General features: G+C 42.2%; 4 protein-coding genes and 1 non-coding gene across 5 annotated transcripts; 2 read left to right on the top strand and 3 right to left on the bottom strand.

Moving 5' to 3' along the window:
• Positions 1–61: 61 nt before the first annotated feature.
• sh3bp1 (SH3-domain binding protein 1) lies at positions 62–7,336 on the bottom strand. Its single transcript, XM_084670392.1, has 18 exons — positions 7,072–7,336; positions 5,568–5,610; positions 5,340–5,444; positions 5,149–5,225; positions 4,944–5,055; positions 4,661–4,737; positions 4,176–4,263; positions 3,782–3,850; positions 3,591–3,681; positions 3,369–3,505; positions 3,121–3,232; positions 2,866–2,947; positions 2,682–2,762; positions 2,384–2,497; positions 2,005–2,102; positions 1,622–1,784; positions 1,051–1,421; positions 62–456 (listed from the first exon to the last, which is right to left on the bottom strand). The coding sequence occupies exons 1-18, from the start codon at positions 7,119–7,121 to the stop codon at positions 200–202; spliced, it is 2,127 nt and encodes a 708-aa protein (XP_084526518.1). The 5' UTR covers positions 7,122–7,336; the 3' UTR covers positions 62–199.
• A 2,501-nt stretch (positions 7,337–9,837) lies between these two features.
• Positions 9,838–11,963, bottom strand: pdap1a (pdgfa associated protein 1a). Its single transcript, XM_084670742.1, has 6 exons — positions 11,823–11,963; positions 11,067–11,149; positions 10,887–10,958; positions 10,379–10,503; positions 10,060–10,211; positions 9,838–9,921 (listed from the first exon to the last, which is right to left on the bottom strand). The coding sequence occupies exons 1-6, from the start codon at positions 11,833–11,835 to the stop codon at positions 9,890–9,892; spliced, it is 477 nt and encodes a 158-aa protein (XP_084526868.1). The 5' UTR covers positions 11,836–11,963; the 3' UTR covers positions 9,838–9,889.
• Positions 11,822–14,058, bottom strand: cby1 (chibby 1, beta catenin antagonist). Its single transcript, XM_084670743.1, has 5 exons — positions 13,972–14,058; positions 13,741–13,845; positions 13,262–13,367; positions 13,057–13,169; positions 11,822–12,949 (listed from the first exon to the last, which is right to left on the bottom strand). The coding sequence occupies exons 2-5, from the start codon at positions 13,834–13,836 to the stop codon at positions 12,869–12,871; spliced, it is 396 nt and encodes a 131-aa protein (XP_084526869.1). The 5' UTR covers positions 13,837–13,845; positions 13,972–14,058; the 3' UTR covers positions 11,822–12,868.
• Positions 14,059–14,349: 291 nt separating this feature from the next.
• Positions 14,350–19,877, top strand: plbd1b (phospholipase B domain containing 1b). The gene is made up of 11 exons (XM_084670551.1): positions 14,350–14,701; positions 15,154–15,376; positions 15,522–15,605; positions 15,767–15,908; positions 16,065–16,211; positions 16,498–16,642; positions 17,575–17,775; positions 18,400–18,540; positions 18,743–18,928; positions 19,008–19,114; positions 19,340–19,877. The coding sequence occupies exons 1-11, from the start codon at positions 14,617–14,619 to the stop codon at positions 19,511–19,513; spliced, it is 1,635 nt and encodes a 544-aa protein (XP_084526677.1). The 5' UTR covers positions 14,350–14,616; the 3' UTR covers positions 19,514–19,877.
• Positions 14,498–14,570, top strand: trnar-ccu (transfer RNA arginine (anticodon CCU)). The gene has a single exon. It is a non-coding gene; the product is annotated as a tRNA-Arg (tRNA).
• Positions 19,878–20,118: the final 241 nt, after the last annotated feature.

Here is a 20,118-nt window from a genome sequence, read left to right as displayed (position 1 = left end):
TTTACAAAGTATGATTAGCTCATCTTTTGGATTCTTATCAATAAAAGGCCAAATAAATCATAACATGAAATACCTTGTTGTTGCTGTGAAATTACAAAGCATGTTTACAGACCAAGAATCAAATGGTTTATATCTTATTCCTTATTAAGGACAGTGATAGATACATGCTTTTTTAAGAGATCATATCCATTGGCTTACATTACTGCTGGCTATCCACCAGGGGAGGCAAAGGAGGAGGGACAGATGGAGGTCTGACCCCAGGCCTTTTGAGTGTGGTCTTCTTCAGGGGCGGGGGATGTGGCTGGGACGGGGGTGGGGCTTTCTGACGTGCTGGAGATGTCGGGGTCTGGGTCTTTGTGGGCAGCGGAGATTTCGGTTTGGAATTGGCTGAAAAAGCCACCACTACGTGCTCCTTCCCTTGGATTGGTGGCTTGCTCTGAATGAAGGATCTCCTCGCTGTTAGGTGATATATAAACGTAAAAAGAGAGATGAGAGATTGAGGTCTTTCATGTTGAGGGAGCCAACCATACAAATTCAACAAAACACGTAAAACATATAATGGAAATAAAATCCAGAAGTCAATGGTATTGTATGTCGAAGTGTGCTCATAACAGGAACTAAACTAAAGTCTTGCTTGGGTTCTTCTCTGTTAAAAGTGACATTAAAGACCATTTATTTTCAATGATCAGACCAACACTTCCTGTGTGCTGAAATAGGCCTGCTGTTTGTCACTTAATTTGTCAGCTAACTTCTAGTGCACTAAGGAGGTTGGTTTCATGTAGCAACAAAGAGCTGCTACACAAGGTCTAGCATTTACCACACAGGACATTTGCAACACAGTTTATTTTTAAAAGGATTGTGGTTTTGTTCATGCTAATAAGGGGGGGGGGGGGGTTGAAAAGGGCAAGTATGTCATAGCCCTACTCATGTAAACTCCCTAGGCCTGCTCCTCTGTGTTTTCACTGTGTGCCAATGTATTTAATTTACACTATAAAGGAATATCTAACAACAGGCCTTAAAGTCTTAGAAAATCCAGAGAATTCAACATACGTTTAAAAGGTGAGGCGATTTTCAGCAAAGCTTTAGGGGAGCCTGGTTGATGGAGCCTGGTGGCACCATCCATGAGGTGACCCTCGGAGATGGGTTCCAGCTGACCAGGTTCTGAACTCTGCTTCTGGGTTGGTTTGATGACTGGCACTGGGTCTGGACCTGGAACTGATGATCCGCTGGACAACTGGAATGATTTTGGAAACCATGTCGGGCTAAGAGAAGGGGTAAGAGCTGGGGATGTGTTCTCTATCGGGGGCGGTGAGGATGGAGTTGGACCAGGAGTTTCAGAGCTAGGGCTCTCCCATGTACTGGTTTTACGACCCACGGAACCAGAAGACTTGATGATAAATGCCATGTCCTGGGATGCTAAGCTGAAGAGGATAAAAGTTAGCCAGGGAAATCTACACCATACTCAAAAGCTACAAGGGGAAGAGAATGAGAATTTGAAGTCAAGGATTATGTACACACAAAAGACAGTGGCTGTGGGGACGCTCATTATCTGCCACAACAAATGGGTTCAAGACTGCTGTCGTGAAATAATAATTACGCATTTAGGGGTTGCAATAATAACCTGTGTGATTGATTCAAAGGGATATGACATGAGGAAGAGGAGGAGGCAGTAGAGGATGAAGAGGTGGTTCTGGATATCATGTCTTTCCTGGATTCCAGAGGCTGAGCAATTGATGGGCTTGTATCTGGATTCTCTGAGAGGTCTGGGACCTCAAAGTCCACCCCTGGAAAATAATTTAGGATACTTACTCACCAATTGAATCTCCATACAACTCACTCATCTGTAAAGAAACAGGCATGTTTTCACACCTATAGTGTATGCATGTTCTAAATGCTAACCAAGCCGGCCACTGATTCTGGCCACTCTGGCCGTAGATCATGTCATTCATCTCAACTTAGCCATTTAATGATAGATATTGATGATAGATAATTATAGAGGTGTACCTTCTGAAAAGAGGCTACTGGAGTACTGGATGAGAGGCTCTATAACCATGACAACCTGAACAGACGAGGCCGACGCCATATCCAACAGATCCATCTCCCTGAAAGATGGGGTGGAACAGAAGAGACGACAGAGGCAGTGAAAAAAAAGAGCAGCGTACCAGAAAAGGTCAGTTCCTATTTGAACATCCTATGTTGGTTTCCTGAACAGAGAGCCAGCACTACTCACTCCTCAGCGCTATCGGTTTTACCATTTTAGTTTCAGTTGGTGTATCTGTGGTGTGTCAGTAGCCTACAGGGACATTCATATCTACCACCCCGGGGCTGTCAATTAGTGTGTCAGTGGTGGTGTGTCTGTAAAGGGTCATTAGCATCTACCCACCCCTCAGCGCGCGGCCACAGCAGGTTGGGCCCCAGCACAATGGCGATGTTACTGGGGGTCATCTTGTTGACAGCCTGCTGCTCAGAGAGGAGAGACAGGAACTGGATGAGGTACCTGAGAGAGGAAGAGATGGGGTGGTTGCAATAAAGATAGAGAGAGAGAAAGAGAGAGAGAGAGAGAAAGAGAGAGAAAGAGAAAGAGAAAGAGAGAGAGAAGAAAGAGAAAATGAGTAGTATTTGAGAGAAACGGAAGAGTGAATACCTAGAAGGGTCAAAAAGACAGGGAGAAGGTTACCCACCTGAGGTTGTTGTAGTTCTCTGGTGGGAGCTTCTTCAGCACCAGTCTCAATTGCTCCAGCTTTTGGTTCAGCTCCTTCTCTCTGCACCGACATTGACATTCAAGTCGAATCAAGAGTAAAAACTGACATTGACTACAATTAAACAAGAGTCCATTTAGGCGTCTGCTGTTATCGTGTTACCCACCCTGCAGCTTCAAACCAATCATTGTACAGATCAGATGTCATCAGGGGTTCAGGCAGTTCTCTGAGGTAGCTCTTCAAAGCTCCTAATGGAAAGAACAGAAAAACACCCTGTGAGAACATCGACACGTTCGGTTTTTGTCACCTCTTATTTCCTCTCAGGATGTCACGGTGTGTACTGCACATGTATATATTTTCTTTCTCTACTTTTTCACTCCTTCCACTCCTCCTTTTCATTCCCGCTCTGTCCAAGCCTGACCTGCAACAGCATGAGGTTCTGTGTCGAACTCTGTGTGGTCCACCATTCCTCGATCCAGATTGCTCTTCAGTCTCTTAACCACAGAGGCTGCTGCCGTCAGCCGGAACAACCCCTGGGAGAGGAAGGTAGGGGAGGGAGACAGTAGGTGTAGTCTTTATGATATATTTGAAGATTTACTTGTTCCGATTGAGTTAAATTGAATAGATCATCTGGTAAAGATGCCAAACTAGGACCAGGGTACTGAGTACCTCTTCTCTCATAGCGGAGTGCAGCAGCATATGGACACACTCCTGGATAGGCACAGCAATCTCTCTACCGCTCACAGACAAGTGAGAGAGGAGAGGCTCTCCAAAAACCTTCCCTTTAGACATGCTCATTTGGGGCTCTATCCGAACACATGGACAAACATTAGTTATACACATCACACATAACACAAACCCACGGACACTGCAAAAACACACGCTGCTCACCCTTCCGACTGTGGTCTTCCTTCAACTCTGTGATGGTGCGCTCTAAGAACTCATGGGAGCACTTGTGGTGCTCTGCCTGTAGCTCCAACAGCTGATGGAAAAACACAACCAGAATGTTTAACTAAAGATGTCCTCATTTACAACACGTGGAGCTGGATGATGCCACCTCTTTGGGGGTGTAAAACACTCACTCGAAGGAAGTAGTTGGCATAGTCATCCTCCTTAGTATTAAAGTGATAGAGATCTGCAGAGTACTGGTCCTGTAAAGAGATCAAACCATAAGAAACAGTTAAAGATTGTTAATTAATGAATTCACTTTCTCACTCATTGATTTTCTTGCTTAATTTGTTCATTTACATTTTTGACATATACATTTTATTCATTTATCAGATGCTTTTATCAAAAGCGACAAATCAAATCAAATCAAATGTATTTGTATAGCCCTTTTTACAGGCAATATGGACAAACAAATCGTCCATATAGAAAGTACGGCAAAAGCTCGAGGATCAGAAGTGCTAAGTGATAATTCACTTACTCAATAATTCTTCATTTAAAGTGGATGATGGATGAAGGTGTGAAACAGACCTTGATGTTCTCTAGTTTCCTCCAGGCCTCGTCCACCTCATCCTTTAGCCCATCCTGCCTGGCCTGGGGGCCTGTACTGGCTTGGGACCTGAACACACACACAGGTTTGTTTTAATATTCTTGTAAGGACTCGCAACACAGCTCCATTCAAAATCCTTTTCCCTAACCCCTACTTTAAACTTTAACCCTTGCCATGCCCTTAACCCCAAAACATACAATGATCATTGATCCTAAACCTAACCCTAGCTCCTAGCCCCAACCCTTAATGTAATTCTAACCATAATTATAATTCTAACCATAACCCTTAACCCCTCTAAATCCCTTAGAATTAGCACTTGAACTTGTGAGTTTATTATTCTTGAGGGAATTTCCAGACTTCACAAGAATAAAGAAATACACACACACACAGACACTGTATACACACACTTTTTGAGAGTGCTTGAATTAATAGTTTTTTAATGAAGAGGGATGTAGCTATCACTCACCTGTTGCGTGCATTTTGCCAATCTGTGGTCAATTTAGCAAACTGCTTCTTGTTCTTCAGAATCTCTGGAAGCTCTTCCTACAGCAGAACACACAAGCCATCAGGGTCATAAATCAACAGAATCCTACATAATGTTACAGTACATTTTGATCACCAAGCAACATTCAAACCCACAAAGGAGAGGTGAATGCAGTGTGCGATTACAGGTGTTTAACTGTGTGAGTTATGGATGGTTATTATGGGTTCAGCTTTCCATGTTATGGTAGTGTGTTTCAGCTCCATACCTCACTGAGTTTATTGAGAGGCTCCATAACCTCTTTCTCCAGTTTAATCTCAAAGTCTGCCAACAATTGGGCTAGATTCTGTTCAATGAAGCAGCACATCTCCAGCACCTTCCTGATGGACAAAATATCAGCAAGCGAGTTTGTGTGGAGCAGTTGAGCAAGCGAGTGAGGGAATGAGTGAGTGATGAGAAAGTGGGTCTCCTACCTAAAAGAGGAATCCCCATCAAAGTCTTTAAAACTTTCAGCCATGGAAATAGAGAGCAACATGAGAGGAAGTTTTTTCTGTGTGTAGAATGAGAAAGATATTAAACAGTCAAAGACTTCATATTTAGAAGTATATGGTCACTCAGCATGAGGGTCGAGGTATAAAGAGCTTAAAGGAAAAGTGAAAGTTACCATGCGTCTCTCCAAATCAAGCCCCTGCTGGCTCTGAAGGCAACACTGTAGCTTTTTGTACAGCAGCTGTGCTGCCTTCTTGGCTGGCTCCACACGTTGCTCCACCTTCCAACAAATCAAATCCACCAAAACTAATCAAAAGTCAATCACAATTCTTGATGCCTTTATGATTTAGCAACAAGCAACTAGGTCCGGATATTTTGTGTGAACGTGTAGCCCTGTCCTCACCATGACCAGGTCCTCATGGAGAAGATCAGTAGCATCCTGGGACCTATACACATGGACAGCGGATAAAATGGAGGCTTTGAGAGAGTTATAATCAACTACAGAAACATTGTTCTTAGTCTGAAGGTAACATGAACAGTTAGGATGCTGGTGTCAACAATTATAGAACACGTGCATTACGAGTCCTCATTTACATTATTCTGTCTTCGGCCATAGGGACATAATGACCACCGTTGAAGGTTTATTTAGTCACTTTTTTCTCTTTCTGTCTCTCTCTTTTTAGTAGGATGAGATTAACATCCTGAAGTTGAAGGCTGGAGGTTGTGGTTTAGCTATCACACAGGACATACAGAACAAGGAAGAGTGTAGAAAGACAGAGAAAGACAGGAGAAACTGAGAGGGCCAGAGGGAGTTTTCTAGAACAGCAACAGCAACCAGAGATAATGTAAGCCATGACATGGCTATGGTAAGGCCACATGTTGATCCCCTCAGGTGTGCGTCTTCTCTGTCATCTGACCTGACTGGAGAAATTCCCTTTCCTTCAACAGCCCACTTCTCGTTTACCATTTACTCTCATATCAACATTCATGTTCACCTGCCAAATATTCTCAGCACAGTTCTGCTATATGGAGGAATGTGTTTCCATCATTTCTTAAGAAGTGAACAGGTTGTGTCTACACAATAGAAGCCTACAGCAGTCCTCTGGGTAGTTCCAGGTTGGTGTGTGTGTGTGTTTTGTTTTTGTGTATTATTGCAATTGTGCATATGTGTGTGGGTGGGATTATAAATAGCAAAAAAACATCTTGGTCAAAGAGGCATGCAACCATTATATACCCACAGCTTTGCTGCAAAATAAATGCACGAGCACACACACAAAAGGGGAAAAAAAACTAGTGCAATGAAGGTAAAATATACATGGGGCTGTCTTAACTCATCGAGCGGGAAGGAAAGTTTACACAGACAGGATGCAGTGTGTACAATGCTCTTTAAAAGTAAAAAGCTACAATATTCCATTATATTAACTGTAATTAAACAGCCAAAGACAACATGAAAAATAAACTACATGCGTGACTCCAGTTTTGTATCAGCCATTTCTGAAAATGGAAGGAGGAAGACTTTTCTAGACTAATCAATCCTTTGACAATATGTTTTCAATTATCATTCAAGACTCGATCCAAATAAAGAGAATATTAAAGCAGGGAACACTAACAGAACTAAATATCAAGGCATTTTTCTATTTCATACCTAAGCTGGCATCACAACCAGAAAGTTTGGTTGCCCTCAGAACCCATATACCATTGGCTGCTCCTCATCAGATACATTCAAATGAACAATTTGTATACAAAACCAATGGAAATTAGGCTACACTGGCTCAGAGTGATGGATAAAATATCATTGTTCTTTTTTTTGTTTTCAAACCATTCCACCCCAAATATGATTATCTCCATTATTCACATTCACAAAAACCCAAAACAACCACACAGCAAATGTTGTTGAAAGTACATACTTCCCCACAGATCCCAAGTGCTTTAGGATGTTGAAAGATTGTTTCAGCATGGTTGAAAAGTAGTCTACACAGCCTTCTTCTGCTCTCCAAACTTTGGTCTGCAGCTCCTCTATGTTCTTGTCACAGGGAGTTTAGGTGTGTGTAGCTTGTGAGAATTGTCCCATATAATAATATTTCATAGAGCCGGTTCGTTGTTGTACGCTGTGTGCGAGCTGTCTGTTCTCAATCGACCCTGTGCACCCAACAGTTTTCGTTCTTGTTTCAGGGCAATCCTTAGAGCTCAACTAACACATCAGGGGAAAGAGGAAGTCACAGATAGATTAGCAATAGTAAAGAGGAAGAGAGGGCTGGTTGGGCTTTCACTCACTATACACAGTTGAAAACTAACAGCAACAAACCCACAAGAGCCTAAAGAATAACATAGGCCTATAACAATTCATGTAGCCTAAAAATGATACCACCTCAACAATGAGCCAAGGTCAATTTACAATATTTTAGTGTGTAGGGTATAAACTTCCTGAGTTCATCTCTCTTCCGGTACCATAGAAGAGGGCTTCATCTGCTCAATTAATATACAATGAATGAGTTTATTACAGAAGAATGAAAGCAATGACATTGAAGATGACTGAATTCGTCATATCGTATAAAAGACAAGATAAGACTTCTGTTCATGATGGTTTGCACATAATGAAGATGATCAGGATGTGAGAGAGAAAAGGGGAAACCGGCGTTTATGTAACGGCTGTCTTGATTCATGGCTGCTCATGTGGGGAGTGGGGACGTTATAGTGAAACTTTGTCCGTTGCTAAAGTTAGTGCTATATTTACAAATACCGTATCACAATTGCATAGTACCTATTCTATAAGCGCTGTTATATTCTACTGAGCATTGTGTCATACAACTAATTTAACGATTTCGTAAATCCCTGGTAGCTTGCCAAGGCTGTCTATCATTACCAATGTTTAGTGCTGCCACCTAGTGTTGTAAAGTAGTAGGTACGCACAGAAAAAATGTTTAAACACTCAAATAATGCAGTCTATGAATAACTGTCCCTCATTTATAGACAATAATAAATACATGCAGAATCCTACCACTCTGCTTTACCTGCTGCGTAGTGTGTAGTTTAGTTAAGGGTAAAATGAAAGGTTAAGTATTTTCGTATTGCGTAATTTCCGCGCCAAACCACGGTTCCGCGTTTAGTCACCGAATCGAGCATAACCCGGACCACATAGAAACTAGCTAAATAAATGCGGATTCTCCAACAAATCTCCGTTGTATTATTTTAAGTCCTATGGCGGGTTGTTAAGAAACGAATCAATACATTTCGGGTATTCTTTATGAGAATAGTAGATTACAACAACTTAAGTTAAATGCTTAAAAACCGTCAATAGGGAAAAAGATGAGCTTTTCACATGGCTCGGGAATGGAAATCGAAAAAAATACTGTACCCCAATTATTACACAATGGTAAATGCGTTTGTTTATCAATGTATTTATTTCTATACAACAAATGAATTCAAATACAAACAAATCAAATTATGAAGACCAATCCTTTCATTCCTGGAGAATTTCTTTATAACCATTAAAACACTTCTATTATTTATACTGTATGTTGTCAAAGAGTAAATGAGAATATTTCGACTACTACCATTAACAGAATCAGACCTGGGTCAAATAGTATTTTGAATCCTTCCAAATACCAACCATGTTTGAATTTGACCTGCCCAAAATGGATTCCACTGGTCCCATATTTGGCGTCAGGCCAATTTATTCAGGCCTGGGAAGAATATTGCTTTCCCGTTCAAGGCATTTCAGGCTCCACCATCACTCAGCAGCTACAGCGTGGTCATGACAACCAGAGACGTACTGACAGTAAGTTGGTAAGTAAGTAAACTATCAAAAGGCCACACAAAAATGGTCCCTTATCAAGAGTAATGACCCCTTAGGAAAGAGTAACAGATGGAGGGCCCAGTCATGCATTAGCCTCTACTTTTCTGTGGTTCTCCCATGATCAGAGTAGACTCACTGACTACAATTATGAAAAGTTGGAACCTTTGACAGCCAATTACAAATTGTAAGAACCAGACAGCTCAGTCCACAACTAGTAAACAACAGAATCAAACGTTAAAGGTTAAAACCCAAAGCTGACTGGTGCCACAAACACTGACTCTCTCCCTCTCTTTCTCCATGACTGCCGTGTGGAGCCAAAAGCCTATGAACTGTCTGATTGCAATGAAGACACAGCTGGTAGGGGGCAAAGCCCTGACAGAAAAACAATTGGTAGGTCGATTTCCTGTATAATGTAGATCTTAGTGTTCCTTTCTCTATCCCACACTTCCCAATTCACCTTATTTAAAAAAATAAACAGGTTGAATGGTAGGAATGGCATACCAACCATTTCCTTCTTGTGTGTTGTCTCATTCAATTCCCCTGCTATTCTGAAGTAAACTGTGTTAAAATGTATATAAATCAAAAGAATGAAAACTCCAGCAGCTTTAGAATTTAGAACATTAAGAGTGTAGGGAAGGAGTGAGGAGGGAGAACTCTTCCCACCTGGGATTCCACTGGGTTCCAAGGAAAGAAGTGCCCCAGGAGAGCCTCCTCCTCCCCATTTCCCTCAACTCCCTGCTCTGCCTCCTTCCAGATACCTGGTCCACCCCTATCCCTCCATCTAGGATGAAGGATAAGCCCAGGAGAACCCCTGAGCTGTAACCCCTTGTTTAGTTCCCACCCCCCAGTACTCCCTCTTCACCCCCCACCCCCCCACCCCCCCCTTCAACAGAATGAGTCCTAGGACCAGTGCTCCAAGGTAGGGAGGACTAGCGTTTTGACTTGGACTCCTCATCTTTATCTGAAACAGAGGTACAAATGTTTCCAATTAAAATGGTGCAAAGCAGAAGAAAACAAAACAATGCACAACACGGATGGGGTGCTTCAGCTGATCGGACACAGTAATCATATCCTTGTGAAGAAAAACCCCCCCTCACACCTTTCTTGAGATCATCTCTCTTTTTGGCTGCGTCCTCTCTCTGCTTCTTGATTATGGCCAGCCTGGCCAGATCAGCCCGTGCCTGGTCTGTCTTCCCCTCTAAGTGGAGCTTCATGTAGCGCTCCTTAGCCTTCTGCTTCTCAATCTCCTCTCTTTGAGAAAGGGGGACAGAAAATCTAAATTGACCTTTCATAAAATAAACATGCCATGGCTTTCATCAGACCAAGATGGTGTCTTATCTCTCACTGTAATCATGGAGCACAAGTAAATTTAACCCCAACCCTTAGTTTAAAAAAATGCTAATGTTACATCTACTCACCTCTCTCTGCGAGAGAGCTCTTTGGGTGCATTGACGTCAAGTTCTGTAACCTTCTTATTCTTCTGGGACACACGGTTGGGGTTTTCAATCTCAATTAGCCCCTCCACCCCACTTTTCTTTTTGTTCTAGAAAACACCAAATACCACAAATCAGGAATGGGTTAAACAGAAGCCATATTGGACACAGGTATATCATGGAGAAAGCATGTAGAGCAGTGGTTCTCAACCCTGGTCCTCAGGGACTCCCCCGGTCCTGCATGCTTTAGATGTCCTCTAGCTCTGCTGAAGTTTGGAAAAAACCCTTCATTTGAATCAGGAATGTTAGAGCAGGGAAACATCTAAAACATGGAGGATGGGCGTCCCTGAGGACCAGGGTTGAAAACCACTGACCTAGAAGATACAACCAGCTTTTACAGTACCGGTGTCCCTTAAACCCAAACAGTTCAGAGAGAAGTATTTAATTGGAAATGTACAAATAAAGCTCAAGCAGCACCATCGACTTCACTCACTTCACAGTCCTCATCACTGCTACTGTCATCTTCAGATCCTGAGCTTTCTTTTTCTACACCACCGTTTGCCTCCTGTAAAACAAAAAAGCAACCTGTTAAAGTACATGAATGCCTACCCAGCCATCATTTTGTGTTTTCATTTGACAACTTGCCACGAATAAAATTAATTTGAATGCTAACCAACTCTCTCTGTGCCTTCATCTGTCGGTCGATCTCCTCGGGGTTGCTGAACTGCTTGCCCCGACCCTTGTGACCCTTTTTTCCTAAATGAACGATGATGGAGAGGCAAATTGTGTAGACGAGCGGCCAGAGATGAGTCACAAGTGACGTTCATTGCAGCATGGTTACACACACAGCTGGCAATGCTAGCAAAAAAAGACAAGCTAGATGTAGCCTAGTTACTTGGCTCGGCCAAATGTACACTCAATTAATTGCAAACAATCTGATAAACACTTAATTTGAGCGCATGTCTTTGTTCAGGTAAAAAAAAACGATACTCCGATATGATTCAGGACAAATGCACATGGTCGCTGTGGCTATAATTGGTTATGAAGGCTAACTAACAGCTAGGCTAGCTTCTAGTCCTAGAGTAGACTAGTACATACAATTGCTGAGAGTGCGAAGTGTTTCAAGATGTTGCTTGCTGTACGTAGTTGTTACCCAACCGCGCTAGCTTACACAGTAGACAACTAGTATTCTAGCAAACAACTAAGCTAGAGCTACCAACTCCCTGTCAAGGACGTGAACTGTTTGACACATTCGTAGCATTACTCAAAAATAAAAGCTAGCACTTTTAAAGCTTGAGTTCAAATCTTGTTAGCATGTGTGTGCTACTTTTGGCTAGGTGGCCCTCAGCGTTGGAAAAGTAGCTGGCTAGCTAGCTAAAGCAAGTACAAAAGCGCAAATATTGCTTGGTTGCTAGCTAATGTTACTCACCGCCTCTTGGCATGTTGAAGAGTAGTTGGAAAAACAAATCTTAAAACTGTATGAAACAAATGTTCTGATTTTTTACAAGTGAAACAGAAGGTCTGATATTTAGCCAAAAGAAAAGGCCTATGTCGTCTCCTTCCTCCTGCTTCGGATGAGTGTATGACTAGCTAGGCTACTGTAGCCTGTTAAGCACAATCCTACACACTCGACGCTTCCTGCGTGAGAGGCGGTGCACTGAGAACTGATGCAATAATCAACCAATGATAGTACGAACCAACTGTAGGCGATTTCCAGACTTAGGAGTTTAATCGTCATCTCAGTTAAAAAAAAATTCTAACAAGACATAAATACATGTATAATAATATCAGCGACATTTGACGATGTATCTAGAATGTACGATGTACCGGTATGTTGAGTTTTTTTGTGCATTTCACTGCCATACTCAATTTACGTTGATTCAGATCTGCGGCAGATTGGTGCCGCATTGTCGCTAGCGATTAAAAAATAATTAGATCTGTTGACTACCCTTTTCTGATAACTAACTTTCTTGATTCGTGTAATGTGTTATCTTAAAATGACAAACTGTATACTTTGCCTCAGCACCAAAGATAAATGTTCATTCGAAAGAAAAGAGGCAAAAACCATAGATTACATGCAGAACGTTGGTCTTGGGTAGTTGCAGTCAAATTGAGATACTAATTGAAAGGCACAGGAAAACTTTCCTCTCTCTCTATAGATTGTAGCAGAGACGTTTGATTCATTTGGAATGAGAGATTGAGGACATTGCAGCAGTTTAAGCCAGATGCTCCTCTTTAATAAAGTATAAAATAAATATAAAAGACCTCACTCAAACAACAGGGTGAATTACCCAGACACCATTGCATCATCTAAATCTCTTACAATCAATGATGACACATGAATCAAACAGATTATACTTGGTCCCTACAATTACTCTTCCAACATCGTCATGTTATCAGTCATCTTCTTCTTGCATTAGGATCCCTTTTACCCTGCTTCCTCGTTTGTTGCCATGTATTTCTTGTTCTGAATGGTCACTTTGCCCTACGTTGATGATTCTTCACTTCCTCCAGTTCTTTCTCCATCAGGTGGGATTCTGCTGTTGTTTCTGACAACTTTAAAAAGAGCAAAAAAGAACCATAACTGCCCTCCATCATTATTGATTGATGTTGAACAGAATAATAATAGAATATTAGAGAATACTAGATGAGTGAGGACTTACCATGTCCAGCAGGAGGTCAATCTTAAGCTTTAGAAGGTTGTTCTCTTCTTCCAGTTGCAGATTCCTTTTCTTTAGCCTCTGAACATCTTTGCCCGAAACATTGCCCCCAGACTCTGAGTATATAAAACAAAAACACACACAAAAGAGGAATGAAAGCCAACTGCAGAACTTTATAATGTCTTATCTGTGTAGGCCAATCAGATACCTGCAATCCACTGTCCATCTTCAAACTTCAAGCTCTGGCCCCCAATGGTCATTGCAGGTGCTCCGTACTCAAGACCAAGTTCTATTTCTCTTGTTGAGCGGTCCAACTGGGCCCAAAAAGAAGGGACATGATTTAAACAACTCTCCTCAGCCTTGGAATTACATTTTTACGTAACCTACTGATAGAAAGGAACAGGGGCGAATCTAGGTTCCCAACTAGGACTAAGCCCCTAGTTAAAACCTATCATTTTTCCTGTGACCCAACAAAACTAGGGGGATCTAGGGGCATGTTCCCCCGGAAGAATTTTTTTGAAAATATCCTTTAAATAGTGTCCTTTAGTGGGTTTTAGTAAGAGAAAATAACACATTTAGATTTAAAATATGAAGAATTTTTTTGGGGGGAGGGCTGATGAAACTTTTGGGGAGGCTCCAGGCCAAATACTTGATGTACATCGCATGTAATGAAAAGAATAGACTCACGGTGTGCAGATTGGAAAGAGAAGCAGATTTGCGAGGAGGAGTCTTCTTCGGGCTGAAGGTATTCCCAAAGAGGGGCATTTTCACCAGCGTTGTCATGTAATGTTGCTTGGACATGAAGTAAACAACATATGAGACCAGTCAATTCATCTCAACACTGTTTTCTCGCCATGTGACTACCTGGTGGTATTAATAATAATTAGAGACAATAAAACTACAAGAAACATATTTTACCCTTTTGTATAAATAAAATGGTAAATAACGTTCACAACTCTGTTCCAAAAATCTTCCTTCGGTCAGTTGGTTGCGAATGTTAATGTTAGCAAGGGAGGAAGTAGATGTGACCGTTCCAATTTCAGGGGACAACTAGTCTACCATAGTTTCTGCTCATTATTTGTTGGACATAAAATTTAATTTTGAAGTATTTAAAGTATATATTAGATATAATTGTACAATTTTATTGTCAGTTTCTTGTTTAAAACTCAATTTGTTCTACTTTTAATCTTCAAAAAACCTTTGCACACCCCTTAAAGATAGTACGAATGGGCTAGCTGTGTAATGGGGGGGACAAACAATCACCATGGTGATGGAGGCACTGCTTGTTCGATTTTGTGAAAATGCGCTTTGTGAACTTTCGCATGTGGACATTATTTGTCGTGTTATCCAATAAATGTCCATAAAATGTCCGAAATTGTAATTTCATAACCGTCCGTAGTGATTAGAGTTATAAATTATATAAACCACGCCCATGTTACCGGTAGCCCCAGTGGCCTAATGGATAAGGCACTGGCCTCCTAAGCCAGGGATTGTGGGTTCGAGTCCCATCTGGGGTGAATCGTTTTGTTGCTCAGTTCATAACTGCATTCTAACTGCACCGTGATGATCCGCAAGAAGTGTCTAAGAGGATTTTGCGCTGTTATTTTGTGCCTTTTGGACACTGCATCCGTGACATGTGAAACCTACCGTAAGTAGTTTTCTCAATGAGTACACATCTCTAATTCTAGTCCATGTTCATATTAACATAAAGTAATCAGGATTCGAATGTGTTTGTTTATTTAAATGCACACTATTTGCCCAGGTAAATGTGCGTGGACCCCTTGGCTGTCTCAGGCGTGATCGCGCACATTTGATTGACAAGAATATAGTTCCAAATGTTCCAAAATATAGCTCATAGTTTTTTTTTTACAATCCCATTTGTCTGATGGTATTTATTTTGATTTGATTATGACAACCAATGAAATGTCGGCAAATGTCATCCCGAATTTTCCCATCGTACTGCTTGAAATCAATAAACTGACAAAGTCTAAATTAATACAAAAAACAAGACAGCACTTGCATATATTTCCTCATGATCGGTGTTTTTATGCATATTACATAATGTGTGTAATCCAGCCCTGTCTCTCCTCCTTATGGCAGAACTCCAAGAGGCCTCTTTGTATTGGGACTCTGTCCAGAAGAGTGTGATCCTAAAGGATGGGGTGATGGAGAGGGAGGGGGACGCATACGGATACTACAATGACACGCTGTTTCTGACCGGCTGGGGGGTACTGGAAATCCGCGCTGGGTACGGGGAGACCTCGGAGAACGACGAGATCACCTGCTTCCTTGCAGGGTACCTGGAGGGATTCCTAACAGCGGAGTAAGTGTCCATGGTCTAGATTGTCTCATGTTGCTCTTTCATCTAATCTAAATTAGTCTTGAGTTAAGAGTCCTCTGCTGTTTTTAGAGCTAATGATATTTAATTATGTTGAGACAATGGTAATAATTTTCTCCCCTTTTAACAGGCAGATGTTCAGTCACTACTCCAATATGTTTCCCCAGCTCATCAAGGACCACAATGTTTTGGACCCCTTAAAAAACTTTCTAAGGCATGCCTCTTCACAATATTCTACTTTATCATTTGATTGTTTTAGGAATATCCAGTTTAAATTAAATTTCAATATTGCTAGGTTGGGAACAGATTATGAAACAGTTACATAAGAAGTTTGGATGGTTTATCGGGCTTTGATGCATTGCCTTGTATCTGCAGTGAGCAGGACTTGTGGACCAGGGAGCAGGTGAGGAAAAGAAAAAACAGTGACCCTTTATGGCAGCATGCAGGATTGATCCTGGCTCAACTGGATGGACTACAGGCGGGTGCTGCACACTGGGCAAAGAGTAGACAGAGAGAGGTGGGAGACAGTGAGAAAGAGAGAGAGAGAAAAATTGTTGCTGAAAAGTTAAATGCTTTCTGCTTGTCCCAAGAACTTTTAACTGGGTTCTTAACTGGGTTCCAGCATCCTGACTAACCCTCAGTGGCTCCTCCATGTCCTCTCTCCTCCCACTAGCCCCTGTCAAAGTTTGCTGTCCAGTTTTTGAATGGGGTTGGAGACCTGTTGGACCTCATCCCAGCCCTGGCACCACGCACCAACAGTTCTGCTGGCCAGGGCCCCTTCAGGATGCCTGGCATGGGCCACTGCTCTGCTCTCATAAAGGTCAGGGGTCAAACCCATTTGGCTCCAGGGTCTGCCCTGGTGAGGGCAGTCTACTAGACCAGTAGAGACCATGAATGTTAAGGGGAGGTGGGGTGGTATTCTCAAAGAGATGATGTACTAGTCGAGTGTTTCATCCACGTTCCTTTCTTTCTTTCTTTCGTTTTAAATCTCCCTTCCTCCCATCCTTCCTATCCATTTTCCTTTCCTCCTTTCCTCTGTTGATCACTCCCATCCGCCATTTCCTTATTTTTTCCTTGTTTCTGCCTTTCGTCATTTCTTGTGCCAGGTACTGCCAGGTTTTGAGAACCTTCTGTTTGCCCACTCCAGCTGGTACACTTATGCTGCCACCCTGCGCATATACAAACACTGGGACTTCAGGCTGGCAGATAAACACACAGCTACGGGAAGGATGTCTTTCAGCAGCTACCCTGGTACAGGAACAGCAGTAGCTCAACAAACAAAGTCATAATGGGTTTGCATAATAATGATAGTGGAAACAACAACAGTTGTCTTCTAATGACAACAATACTAAGTCTCAAGGCTCCAGGCTGCATTCATAAGCTCAGGTGGGGCTCTTTGGCACCCTTATCTAACTGCTGATTGTGACACTTTGTTTTTCTATGTGACCTTGGGAGCAGAGCACCATACAAAGTTGCGCCCCAATTTATATTTCATGCCATATATGAATAAACATCCAACATTGATTCATGGTAAATGACAGGTCTGAACCCATATATAGTGTTAGAAGTCAAATTTAGACATCTGCATTATATAATAGCAACATTTGTATCTCAACACATATGGTGGTTGAATGAAATTAGATGTGAATCCCTCTTGCTTAATCCACTTTTTATGAGTATCCAATCTTGAAATTGATAAATTTAATGCAGGTTTGCCCGAATGTGCTGTATGGATTAGGTGTAATCCTAAACTCAAAAGTACTTTCAAAGAAGATAACTCCACAGGATTAGTATTAAATCTGACTCTGAGAACCAAAAACACTGTGTTTTGTGGTTGCCCAGTTCTTGATTGACAGTGGACAGTATGTTGTTATTGAAGATTTGCCAACATCCATTGCCACCCAAAAAATCCTCTTAAGGGCCCAGTACCATTAAACAGAAGTGGCTTGAAGTGCTATTTTTAGAGCTAAGCAGACAGGGTTATCTCTTGTTGCAGGACTTGCTACATTAAAATAGTTTAAATACAGCGCTTCAAGAGAGTTTATATCAACCCCCCAACTCCTGCTGTGCTCTCCTTACTGAGAGCATAAGGGTGTTGTGTTCAATGATTGGGGTCAGGAGGTGTCCTGACTAAGCCAAAATACAGCTTTAAGTCTTCCCACTCTCCATCTCCTCCCTCTCAGGTTGTCTGATGTCATTGGATGACTTCTACCTCCTGGGCAGTGGTCTGCTGATGACACAGACCACCAACAGTGTGTTCAACACCTCTCTGTTCCGCCGGGTTACTTCACATAGCCTATTGGCATGGCAGAGGGTGAGGCTGGCTCACGCCTTGGCAAACACAGGGAAGCAATGGGCACGGATCTTCTCCAGGTACAACTCAGGTGAGGACTGGCGTGTGTGCATGGCTGGCTGGGAATACAATACTGTAATGTGCCCTACAGTACAACAGCACACTTTGAACCATCAATATGGAATGATTGGCAATGTAAACTGATCTATAACAAAGCTTCAACCAGCTCTCTTCATCCGTATAACATAACATATCATATTAGCTGTGCTCTCTCAGAGTGTTAACAAGCTCAGTCTGTGAGGAGACAGCGTGTTGCTAAGGAGGAACGACACAGTGTGTTCCAGTTAAGAGGGAGATGCAGACTGTCAGTGCCTCCCCGGAACCTGCTATTTGCTGTTTATGACTGGGTGCAGCAGTGACAGGCTGGGAGCATGATGGTGTTGTCATGCCCAATGTTCCTGTGTGGTCAATGGTTTTCTATTTTGGCATCCAGACAACATTTATTTTGAGTCATACAAACCATGTGAATAAACTTATGACATGAAATTGGTTGTTATTCTCATATGTGCAATAGTCTTCTAAGTACCCTGTTCTCTGATCCAAAGCATTGATTGTTAAAGTTCCTTTTAGTAACCCAGAACAACCAGTATGCTACTCCAAATAAACCCATTGTCCTGGTACAATCCTATGACAATGTGTCCATGTTTCCTTGTAGGAACCTATAACAGCCAGTACATGGTGTTGGACCTGAAGCAGGTCTCATTAGGTCGGAGTATCAGTGAGGGTGCTTTGATGGTGGTGGAACAAATCCCTGGACTGGTGTTGCACTCTGACCAATCCCAGGCCCTGAGGCTAGGTACAGCTGGAGATTGAGCTAGACACATAACTGCATGCAAAAATTAAACTAATCGAGATTAACAAAATAATTAACTTAATTTTAATATTGTCTATGTCATTAAAAGCATGTTCTTCATAATGTTTATTATTTTAACTGTCAATGAATGAGTACATAAATTGCATCAAATGTATTAATGTAAAGAACTTCTCCTCTCTGATAGGCTATTGGCCGTCCTATAACGTGCCATTCCATACGGACATCTACACCCTGAGTGGCTACGGAGTGATGAAGCAAAGACATGGAGAGGAGTTTTCTTATGACCTCAATTCACGAGCTAAGATCTTTAGAAGAGACCAGGCCAGAGTCACCAGCCTCACCTCCCTCAAACGCATCATGAGATACAACAGTAAGTGTTACCGGGTTGGGATGGTGGTGTGTGTGGGTGTGTGGGTGTGTGACTCGGGGATATTGACATATCATTTCAGACTACAAGAGGGACCCATACTCCAAGCGACATCCCTGTAAAACCATCTGTTGCCGTAACGACCTGAGGCTGAAAATACCTTGTCCTGGAGGTTGCTATGACACCAAGGTCAGAGTTCCAGTTTAAGAAATGTGTTCATGAAGCAATCTTTACCTTTTTTACCTTTTTTTTTTTTTTTTACCAGTCCTGACATTACATGTCCTGTCCTGTATTGTCCTGAGAGGGTCTCTGAAATTCTCATTGGAATCAGTGTTTTGTTCCGCATGGCATGTGGGAATGCCATTATACTAACAAGAACCTGCTTTTCCTCTTCTCCTCTCCTCCTCCTTTCAGGTGACAGACTACCAGATGGCTCGTCAGTTGGCAGCGGAGGCGGTGAATGGTCCGACCACTCAGGGGGGTCTACCCCCCTTCTCCTGGTCGCGCTTCAACCTCACTGTGCACCAGGGCCTGCCACACACGTATAACTACAGCTTTGTTAGCCTTCAACCCTCCCTACACCCCTAGTCTATACCACACTCCTAACCTTCCAAGGATAGACATCTACCTCTGCATCCCCACCACACACTACTGTTTCCTACGAGTCTACGACACAGCCCTACTACACCCTAGACTTCATGACCACTGGGTCCCCCTTACAAAGCCAGTATCCATACACTGAACAAAGGGTGCATTCTATAACCATCTACAAAACAGAAAAAACTATTGAATGGGTTCTATATGTAATGTTTTTTCCTCCTACCTTGTTTTTAGACTATAGAGACCATCTACAACCATGTTGGTTCATTGTGACCATCCTTAGTATTATCACAACATACTCTGCAATATCCTCAGGTGCACTGCTACATGGTGTATTTTGTGAACCTATCAAAAGTGTGTTTTTTAAACTTCCTAACACTTATGAATAAATAGTTGATAAATAGTTTACTCAGTGTTGAGTCTCAATGGCAAACAGTCTGAAATATATTTGCTCAGGTTGCGGGCTATTTCAAGTCTTCAAGTTTGGATTTAGTGCCTACAAAGACCACATTTTAGAAACTACAAGTCCCATATCGGTCTACCGTGGCTGACGGAGGTAGAGAGGCGGATCGCTTTGGTCGGTGCGCGGTTTG

Source organism: Hypomesus nipponensis, chromosome 13 (assembly GCF_054491055.1).
Source record: "Hypomesus nipponensis isolate SF chromosome 13, ASM5449105v1, whole genome shotgun sequence".
In the NCBI taxonomy this organism is placed as follows: Eukaryota; Metazoa; Chordata; class Actinopteri; order Osmeriformes; family Osmeridae; genus Hypomesus; species Hypomesus nipponensis.
This window is presented reverse-complemented; position numbering and strand designations above follow the sequence as displayed.